General features: G+C 57.6%; 1 protein-coding gene across 1 annotated transcript; it reads right to left on the minus strand.

Moving 5' to 3' along the window:
* Positions 1 to 1,584: 1,584 nt before the first annotated feature.
* Positions 1,585 to 9,050, minus strand: LOC139156140 (neural proliferation differentiation and control protein 1-like; the record flags this gene model as incomplete). The annotated part of the gene is made up of 12 exons (XM_070731443.1): positions 1,585 to 3,468; positions 3,770 to 3,866; positions 4,329 to 4,504; positions 4,973 to 5,057; positions 5,474 to 5,540; positions 5,704 to 5,871; positions 5,995 to 6,093; positions 6,337 to 6,477; positions 6,709 to 6,767; positions 7,104 to 7,431; positions 8,005 to 8,056; positions 8,897 to 9,050. Coding segments are annotated over 12 exons (1,495 nt in total), but the record flags the coding sequence as incomplete, so codon positions are not given.
* Positions 9,051 to 10,652: the final 1,602 nt, after the last annotated feature.

The raw sequence follows: 10,652 nt of genomic DNA on the forward strand, positions 1-10,652 counted from the left end.
CCTTGCGCAATATCTTGAGAATGGGGCCAGCGGGTGCAATGGTTACAGCACCAAGTTGGGAGCAGAGAGTCACCCACCCTCTGGCCACCCTCGGGGTGTGTGTGTGTATGCCTCGACTTTGGCCTGTTGGTGGGCAAGCAGCAGTCAAATAGGGGGGGGGGTCTATGACCATTTGCCCCAGCCAACTCTCTTGGGGAGTCTAAGGAGGGTCAAGTTTTTCAACTGTCAGTTTCCAAGCATTGGGGGGTCTCAGTGATTGGCAGGTGCCTTGGGGATTGCAAAGATATTTTGGCTACTTCAATATCACTTAAATATGCTTGGGAAGGAACCGCATGAGCACAGTGGAGTAACAATTACTTTCAAACGTTTTGTTTGTTGTGGAGCTCGCCACGGCCGCCTCGCCACAGGAAAACTCTCTGCGGGGGGCAAGCGTTACAGAGGGGGGGCTCCTCCAGGGTCACCCAAATGGGTTGCAGCCCACTGGTGACATCACACTGATGTCAAGGAAACGGTGCGGTCAGTGCTGGTCCACAGGCGCCACCATATTTTCTTTTGAATTTTGGGGGAATTTTTTTTAAAAAATTGTGTGTGTGGGGGGGGGGGCATTTTTCCCTGGGTTCATTTTTCTTCTGCACATGTGCAGAAGCCGAGTTTCCGGCGCTGTGCCTGCAGTCCCCATTTTGTTCGTGGCTTTTATTCCTTGCTCTTGTGCAATGCGCGTGCGGTGCCGGGCGAAACAAACCCGCCACAGAGAAAGCCAGGGGCCTCCCCTGAAGGGTCAAACTGGTACCAGAGAAACGGCTGGGCAGAATCATTGGGCAAAGGAGGCCAAGGAGGGGACAGTATGAAGTGGGAATGGCACAAATTTAAATATTCTTTAATGTATTTTAAATAAGGAAATAGAATGGCTAAATTGGCTGTGGCGAGTTGGCCGGGAGCAGCTGTCCAGCAGCGAGATGGAAATGGAGACCAGTGCTGCTGTGGCCAATGAGCCCCCGTGAGTTGGCTGCAGCCACTCGTCCCAGTCTGAAGCAGGAGGGCTGAGCCAGGGAGCCAGTTGGCCTGGCCTAATGGGCACCCCGGAGGCAGAGTGACCGCTGGCCACAGCACTGGTCTCCTCCACCTTGCAGGCCTGGATGGGGTTGGAGCAGCTGAGACCCCTTTGGAGAACCCGTGGCTCACTTTCGGAGCAGTTGGGTGAACTGGTTGCTGGAGAGGAATCAGCAGGGGAAAGAACCACCAGCTGTTCAATTATTTTAAATCATTTTAACCCCATTCACTGGGTTGGAGCCATCGTGGAGGATGAGCCCGCCTGCCTTCCCCAAACCTCGGCCTTCAGATGACCTCCCTGGAACGAACTCTCCCCATGCTGCAAACCAATATTAAAACACCGCAGGGCCTTTCTCTAACTGCTTCCCAGATATTCTCCAGGCACGGAATAAGTGGGGGAACCAAGGTGGCTGTGGGGCCCCCAGGGACAGAGTCTGCCTGGAGAGACCTGATCCCCTGAGGTGTAGATCCCTTCCCTCCATCCAGGAAAGGAAACGGCTCACTTAAAACCCAAGCAAAGAAGCACCAAAGATCGAGCTCGAGAATTGGTCGTTTAATAAAATGTATTAAATACAATCCATACAGGTCTGGAAACAAAATCAACAAAAGAAGAAAGAAAAAATAAACGATCCCTGTGTGGCACTCTCTCCTCCCCCCCATTGCTTCTGGGGTCCCAGAAACCCTCTCCGCTCCCTCCCACCCTCCGCATCAGCCATGTACGGACACAGGCGGCAGAGGAGCCGAGAGCTGCTCCGGGTTTGGGTCTCTCTCCCTTGTTTCCTCTCTGGGAGTAAACTACTCAGCGGGATCAGTGGAAAAGTGCTGTGCAAACTCAAAAACGTGGACGCAGAGGGGGTCTCCTCCCCCACCCCCCAAAGCTGCCCTGGAAGCAGCCCTGAGACTCTCCGCCCTCCTCCCCTGCCTTAAAAGTGGGTCTGAGCCAAAGAAGTCCCCCCCCAAGACTCCTCTGATTCAGGTAGGGGGTCCCAGTCGGGGGGGGGGGGGGCTCTGGCTGCAGCTTCAAGCCCTTTAATTCAGGCCCAAGGAAACCCTCTGGAGGCCCTGGGGGGGGAGGAAGGGGGCACCTTTGCAAAGACTCGTGGGGGGGGGCTCCTGATGCAACTCTAATACCCCCCAAACGGGGTTTCTTGAGCCCTTTGACCAACCTCTCCAAAATAAGATACAATATCTGCCCTCAGCCCTGCAAACTCTCCCTCCCTCGCGAGGGGCCGACTTCCAGAGTGGCTTGTGAGTTGTATTGCAAGCCCACAGTCCAGTTGCGTAAACAAACGCACCTGAGCAGGGAGCCGTGTTTTCCTTGCATGGTTTTCCATCAGGCTTCTAGACCTCACAGCGGAGGCCAGGAGAAATAGGCTACAGCTGCCCAGGTGGTTCACGAATATCTTTGCATTGGCCTAACACAATTTGCCCTCTCCAACACCTCCTCACGCCCACAATTCAGGGGGAGGGGGGATCAAGTGCTTGGAACATCTTCTGAGAGCAGCCAACACAAGGAGTGACCAACAGTCTCCTCCTTCCCTCAAAACACCCGTCCCGTTTAATCCTGAAATACTTTGGAAACCTTATGAACTTGGCATGAAGGAAACCAATCACCTCTCCAGATTTGGCTCAGTGCCCACCCAACTCTTGCTCAGTCACCTGGCAAATGCCCACTGGGTCAGGCCAGGGCCAGGAAGGGGCACCACCCTGGCAGGAGTGAGCACAGCCAGGGAGAGCTAAGGGGTCCCAATGGGGGAAGCCCCCCTCTTCGGACTGGTCACTCTGCAGGTCCACCTTCCCTTGGAATTCTGAGGACCAAACTTCCGCCCACAGAGGCTTCCAATTCCATGTTCCTTTGAGACAGTGAAGCTGAAGATGGTGTGAAATGGACCAGGACTTGCTACACCTGGGAGGCGCACGGTTCCCACCTGTGGAAGGGGCCCATGGACCGCTTTCCCCAGGCCTGTCCGAGGCCTGTCCTCTCTCTTGGAGCCCCATTAGTTTAGCTTCGGGGGCTGCAAAACAAGGAAAGAGGAAAGGGAAGCCCCCCCCCCCATGGAAAATCCTGATTTCTACAATGCTGGCAGGGATTGTGGGGGCAGGAGGGGGCAAGCCAGGCCTTCAGGGGGGGGGGGTTTCTCCTCCATCCCGAGTCCAGACACTCCACAAAGCCTCTTTGCCGACATCCGGGAGCCAGGCAGAAGAAGGTGCAGGGGGGGGGGGACGCGAAGCCGAGCAGAAGCGAGTTGCCAGAAGGCGGATTTATTTCAGCCAAGAATTTGCGGAGGGGAGTCGTTGGTCGGGCGGGGGCCCCTCGGGCAGGTCTTGCACGCAGTCCACAGTTCCCGGTCAGGGGTGCGGCTTTGGGGGCAGGGTGGAGTCGTCAAAAAGGGGGTTCTTCACTTCCATCTCTCCAGTCTGCAGCGGCCAGAAGAACGAGAGAGACGCAACCGTCACATGTTTCACCGCCAGGAGGAGTGGAATTGCACTGCCCGGCCCAGGGCAGGGAGGGGCACGGCACGGCACTCTGGGCATTTGGGGGGCCCTGCGCGGCAGCCCCACAGCCCGAGGGAACCAGAAACGAATTCCCTGGAAGCCGCTGCCCTCCCCACCTCTCTGACCTGCTCCAGAGCTAGATCCACCCCCGAGGGTCCTTCAGAAACAGGGCAAGGCAGCGGGGGGAGGGGGAGGCCCTGAGCGCCCCCGGAGAGACACCTACCGGGGCCAGGCCGGGACACTCGTAGACCGTGAAGTCTCCATCTTCGTTCTCTTCGTCCGAGGAGAAGGATTCGGGGGCTTTGGCTTCCTCCTTATGCCTACAGCGGTCCAGAGAGGGACAAGAGCCCAATGCCGTGAGATGCCCTGCCTCCCTGGCCCCCCCGGCAGCCCAACCCATGCCAAGCCAACCTCCACAGCAGCCGGGATTTGGGCCCCAAGCCCTCTGGCTTCAACGCGGAGGGCAGAACTGTGAGCGTCTCAGCCCAAAGCCTTTTCTGTGGGGTTCCTGGACACCCAGCCCTCCCCATGGCGGACCAGAGCTCATTCAGGGGGGGTCCCAAGAATAAAGGGGGTGAATGGGCCTCTGCTTGGCTGTCAAGTCCCTACCAGCTGGTGGCCTCCTCCACATCTGGCTGCCAGTGGTTTCTTTCCTCCAGGGGTTCCTACCCTACGCAACTCTTTTCAAGGCTGCCATCCTGACAAGCAGCCTCGGGGCCCCAACCAAGCGGAGACCCCCCAAGCGGGGGTGCCAGCCTTGTGCAAAGGAGCCCCTGGCTTACCACCCGGCTTCCGAGCCCAATTCACAGCTGGGGCCAAGGAGAAACCAGGGAGAGGGCAGAGGGTCCCAACCCCCGTCCCCGCAAGGAAGGACGCACTTCTCCATGGAGAGCATCTGCTGCTTCTGGTGCTGGTAGTGGTACATCTGGGCGCTCTGTGCCAGCTTCTGATCGCCAGGCTGGAAGGAAAGAGGAGGAAGGAGGAGAAGAAATAGGCACCTAGCGTCACATGTGATGGACTTGCTTGAAAATCACAATGCAAAAAGTAACCAAGCAGACAGTAGAACTCAAACCAGAAACCGTTCTGCTAAGGAATATTCGGAACAAAAGTAGGCAAACATCTCCAACATCTCACATGACACACGATAACAGCCGCACAATTTTGGAAAACAGACACGATCACTACAAACACTGTGATCACAACTATGCCACACCAGCAGAGCAGGCATCACCAACACGGCGCCCTCAAAGCAGCTGGCACCTTTTGTACCCGGGGGGGAGGGCCTGGCCTGGCTGCCAATGGGGCACAGAGGCCGAGGGGCGGAGCGAGGCTGACCAAGAAGCCTGGCCCAAAGCCACTCCGAAGAGCCAGCGCTGGCCAAAAGGACTGGGCACCACCCATGCCGAGGGCCACACAGGGCACTTACAGAGAGCTTGTCATAGGAGGGGAGTTGGGGCAGCTTATTGGCTGGATAATCCACTTTCTGGGCAAGCTGGATCTCCTTCTGCAGCCTGGGGGGGGGGAGAGAAGGACCTCCGTGAGGGGAGCAGCACAGGAGCGGGCAGAGCTGCCCCCAAAGCCTTCTGACCCACAAGCACCCGCCTCTCATATGCTGCGGCTGCCATGGAGGTTCCATCGGGAGGATGCACAGAAGGACTCCTGGGCAGATCTCAAGCCCCCCGCCCTCTGCCCCCTCCTCTGCCCCAGAGAACTCACCCAGGGGTGGGCTGCTAGGGGGTCACAGGCAGAAACCTCTGGCTGAGACTCTCTGCAGTTCGGAGACACCCCCCCCTCAAATCCCAGGGTGAAAAATGGGCCTCCGAGGCCCCTCCGCCATGGTACAGGAGGCCACCTAGGCCACGCCCAACAGGGCCACGCCCACCCAGCAACCGGGCAGAGCCCCCCTTACCGAAACCTTTGGTCTCACCTGCACCAGCAGACCATGGCCACCACCAGCGCCGCAACCCCAGCCGCCGTGCAGACGACAATCAAGCCTGGCGTGGAGGACAGAGACTTGGAGACCCCCAGCCCAGGCCCCCTTGCAGCTGCCCTGCCCCTAAAGACGGATTGCCCCTGAAGATGGGCTTGCCACAGACGGCCTTCCCCAGCCATCGTAGAGCTGAGGACTAGCACCTTGAGGTCTGGGCAGAGGCTTACCAAGGACGAGGGCATCGTTGGAAGAGATGCGGGTGGACTCCACTGGGGGGCGGTGGACCGGCTTGGTGATGGGGTGAGATGCGTCTGGCCATCCCCGCCGGCCACTCTGCGAAGACTCTGCCTTCGACGCCCCATTCCTGGAGTGGGGGCCAGGGTGCAGTGGGCTCCCTGGGCGAGGAAGAAGGGCCGGTTGGCACAGACAGGAGGAGGAAGGGGAGATGCCCCTCCCCCCCTGCAGAATGAAGGACGCCCCCACCTCCTGCTCTTCTGGGCCCGGGGCAGCAGCCCTACCTTCCTGGCCGAGGGGCAGAGGCCCCCTCCCCTGCTTGGAGAGCACGTCCGACAGCAAGTCAATCTCTTCTTCCAGGCTGGGCACCAGAGAGCTTTGCCCTGGAGGGGGGGGGGCGTCGGCAAAAACAAGGGAAAATCCCCAAACTGACCCTTTCAGAAGATGCCGGAATGGAGGCCTCAGACCTCCCTAGTTTAGTTCTCTCTCTCCCTAAGACTCCCGTTCCTGGGAGCCCACCCACCACCCCCTGGCTGAGGAGACCCCTCACGGACCTCACGGACCATTCAGATACAGCCCCCCACTCACCAGGCCCCAGCCCCAGAGGCCCCTCCCCTCCCTCTCACCTTTGGGGGCTGCTGCCCCGGCCACGCATCTTCCCTCTCCGTCCTCTACGAACTGGGGCAGGCAGCGGCCGCAGGCGTGGGACCCTGGGGGACACTCCTGCCGTCGCTGAAGGGTGCAGTCCAGGTGCCGGGGACACAGCCCTGCAGGTCAAAGGGCAGGGAATCTTCTCACTCTTGGGACCAGACCCACACGGACCCCCTTCCTTAGAGGGCAACCCCCAAACGCCCAGCCTCCCTCCCTGCAAATTAATTAGCCTCATTAGTTAACTTTCTCTGGGCTACAAAAGGTGGCTTCTTTCCCCCAAGGAGGCCTCGCAGTGCCTGTTTGGACAGGGCCCCCAAAACATTGCCCCCCCCCCCACATAAACACACCCCAGGTGGGTGCAAATCGGGCTGGCGTGGCCTGAGCTCTTCCAGTCACCTCTTCCGGTCTGCAATTTGGAGACTCGGCCACCAGGTGGCAGTGGTCAAGCCTCTCTCTTCACACAGAGGAGGCAGGAGGAGGCGGACTAATCCCCCCCCCCCACCCAGAAAGTAAGCGGAAGGAATCGCCCAGGAGCAGAGAAGCCAGAGGGGAGAGGGCGGCTCAAGGCACCGAGCGGTCCAGCCTTCCAAGAAGCCCGATGCCAAGGGGCCCAACCCGCTGGCTGCCCGTCAGGGGCCAAGCAGGAGGCCAAAGCTCCCCCGGAATAGTCTGGCGATGGGGCCCCACACCTGGGCCTCCCTGGCGGCCCCAGAGAGGCTGCCCAAAGCCTTCCTGCCCCTACCCCACCCCGTGGCTTTGGCCCACCCAGGCGGAGACGGTAGCTGAGGGGGCGATGCCAGGGAAGCTTTCGGCTTCGGAAAAGCTCCTTCCTGCCGTCCCACGGCACCTGTTTCTGGTGGCCAAGTTGTCCAAGAGAGTGGCTTTGTTTCCCTCCTCGCTCTGTGGGGCCCTGCAGCAAAAGGCGGGTCCCTGAGCCAACCAGGACCGAGGAGACGGACTCTTTGCCAGCAGCAAAGCTGGGAGCGGCACCCTCAGCCCTCGGCCGGGCTTCCTGTCCCAGCTGTTCGAAGTGGCTTTGATGCGGCCAAAGGCATCACCACAACTCTGGGCTGCACAAAGCAGGCAGGACTGAAGAGGGGATATTTCAGCCACTGGCAGCCGGTCACCAGCCTTCAAAGCGCAGGAGGGGCGGAGGGAGGATTGTGCCCACCTTCAGGGCCAGGAGCAGAGACACCACCAGTGACACCCCCTACACACACACACACACACACACATACACACACACACCCCTTTTCCTACAAAGGGAGGCGGCCCAACTCAAGAAGGCAGAGGCCCAAAGACCGCAGAGGGAGGCCACGCCATCCGGCCTCTTATCAGCCCAGGCCCTGACTGGCAAAGGAGGAAATGAAACTCCAGATTTTAGAAAGGGGGGGGAGGGAGGGGGGGGATGGGAGGGAACCCAAACCATTGGATGGAGGGAAGGAGACCTCCTTACAAGGGAACAAGGGAATATAATAGCAAACTGCGGTGGGGGCATCCCAGCAGAGGCCCCACCCTTGGGATTTCAAAAACCCTCTTTAGATACAGTTCCTCCCCTCCCCCTCTGGGCCTCTTGGATAGGCCCTCGGGGGGGGGGGGGGTTACAGCACCTAAAAATACTAAATCACCAGGACCTTCCGTACCTGTCTGTGGTCCAAACGTTTTGTCTACCAAGCATCTTTCTGCCCCCTGGCGCTAAGGAGCGGGCAAGGGAAATGGGGGGATAGGTTGTACTCTGGTGTCCTTTCTTACAGGAGATAATGCAGGACAGATATAATTTGCATGTGTTTATGTATGTGTGTATATATATATTTAGGTATTTATTTGTCAATCAAGCATAGGTAGGAGTTTACATAAGCATAACCTAGAAAGTAATGATAAAAGAAGAGAATAGGACAGGGACGGTAGGCACAATGGTGGCTCCTGCCCGCCCCTTACGGACCTCTTAGAAAGGGGGAGAGGTCGACCGAAGACAATCTGAGGTTGAAGATTTGGGGGTTGGGGAAGAAACCCACAGAGTCAGGCAATGCGTTCCAGGCACTGATCACTCTATTGCTCAAGTCGGATTTTCTGCAGTCTAGTTTGGAACGGCTTAAATTTAGTTTGAATCTATTGTGTGCTCATGTGTTGTTGCAGTTGAAGGTGAAGTAGTCATTAAGAGGAAGGACATTTTGGTATATGATTTTGTGAACTATGGTTAGATGAGTTCGGAGGCCATGTTGTAAATTGTCTAATTTCAGTATTTCAAGTCCTGTACATAATATGTATATATACTGTATATTGTGTGTGTGTGTGTGTGTGTATATATATATATATACACACACACACACACATATATACACACACACAATATGTGTATGTGTGTGTGTGTGTATACCCACATACACACACACGTTATAAATGCTTAACAATGAAATATAAACAGGTTACATAGAACAAATGATCCCACTCCCTTTATTACTACGTATTTCATTTTTGAATTTTCTTATTTCTCACAAAGAGGAGGAGGAAGAGGAAGGGATTTCTCGAGCCTACCTCCACATTTGCCCTGAGTTGCCCACCCAGGTGACCCCAAGGGAGGGACCCACACAAAGACATTCCGCAGACCTGGACCTCAAAGGGATCCAACCCATTTGGAGAGCTGTCCACCGGGTGCCGGTGCTGCCCTGGGCCCAGCTGACAAGCAGGGCTGGGTGGCAAGTGGGGGTCCCAAGCGGGCCAGGAAATCCTCAGCCCATGCCCCCCCGCCCCCTCCTGCTTCAAACGCCTGGAACCCCAGAGAGAGAAGCAACCCAAGCCCAGCAGGTCTCTGGAGACACCCCCCCACGGGCCACAGGGACCATCCACGGAGGGAGGGCAGCTGGTTAAACAACTGGCAGCAATAAAATGACTCCAGCCAATTGGCAGGCGAAGCAGGCAGAGGTCACCCTGACCATTTGGGGGTGGGGGAGATCCAAAATGAAACCCCTCCCTCCCCCACGGACAGCAGGACCCTCCCCTGATTTGTGCAAACGTGGCACTTAAGTTTCAGCCTTTGAAGTTGAGCTATTTCGAAGTAGCCCAACCCCCCCCCCCCAGGCCTCCCCAGCACAGTTGTCCAGGGCAGCTCCTCCCCCGCTTCACGAATCACAAAGGGGCCGAGCCCAGAGGAGAAACTCCGTTTGGGTCACCTGGACCTGAGGACGGCCTGGCCATCAAGGAAGGGAGTGGATGGCCCTTCAGGCTCCTTTGTCCACTCACCCATCCACCCACCCACCCACCCACTCATCCCCAGGGGGCTTCTCGGGTGCCAGTTACCCCCCCCCCCAGCCCCAGTTGGCACAAGGCATGGAAAGACCCCCGAGACGGCCCCTCCTCACGCCAGCTCAGGTCACCTCAGAGGGTCATTCCTGCTGCTGCTGCTGCTTTGGACCAGGTGTGGCTTAGCCCCCCCCCCCGTCCCTCCCTCCAAGAGAGACATCCCATGGGCCCCAAAGGGGGCTTCCACCCTCTGGAAAAGACAAAACTGAAATCACTGCTTGCAGGTCAAGCGAAATCCCTTGAGGCCCCTTCTCTCCCTGCCCCCATTGAGGGGCTTGAGGGGCTTTTGTCTCCCTGAAATGAGGAGGTAAAAGCACCTAAAAAAAGAAAGACATATTAGTGTGTGTGTGAAACTGCAGGGGAAGGGCAGCCTCCCTGAGGACTCTCCAGGCTCTCTTGCGGGGGGGGGGGCAGGCAAAGGAGCCCCCCCCCCTCCTCCTCCTCCTCCGGGGCCACTCATGGCTGCTGTTCTCGGGGCTGGGCCACCAGAGGTTTTTCTGCTTTCAGGCTGGCTGCCCACGTGGCAAAATGTCTCCCTGCAAGACCAGGACTCTGAATTATTGATGGCCTCTCTGACAGGCAGAGAAGGGGAAGGGAGGACGGAGGGAAGGAAAGAGAAGGAAGGAAGGAAAGGTGGAGGGAGGGAGGGAAGGAAGGAAGGAGATAAGAGAGGAAGGAAAGAAAGAGAAGGGAGGGAAAGGAAGGAAGGAAGGAAAGAGAAGGAAGGAGAGGAGGGAGGGAAGGAAGGAGATAAGAGAGGAAGGAAGGAAGGAAGGAAAGGAGAAGGGAGGGAGGGAAGGAAGGAAGGAGATAAGAGAGGAAGGAAAGAAAGAGAAGGGAGGGAAAGGAAGGAAGGAAGGAAAGAGAAGGAAGGAAAGGAGGAGGGAGGGAAGGAAGGAGATAAGAGAGGAAGGAAGGAAGGAAGGAAAGGAGAAGGGAGGGAGGGAGGGAAGGAAGGAAGGAGATAAGAGAGGAAGGAAGGAAGGAAAGA

Source organism: Erythrolamprus reginae, unplaced genomic scaffold (genome assembly GCF_031021105.1).
Source record: "Erythrolamprus reginae isolate rEryReg1 unplaced genomic scaffold, rEryReg1.hap1 scaffold_327, whole genome shotgun sequence".
In the NCBI taxonomy this organism is placed as follows: Eukaryota; Metazoa; Chordata; class Lepidosauria; order Squamata; family Dipsadidae; genus Erythrolamprus; species Erythrolamprus reginae.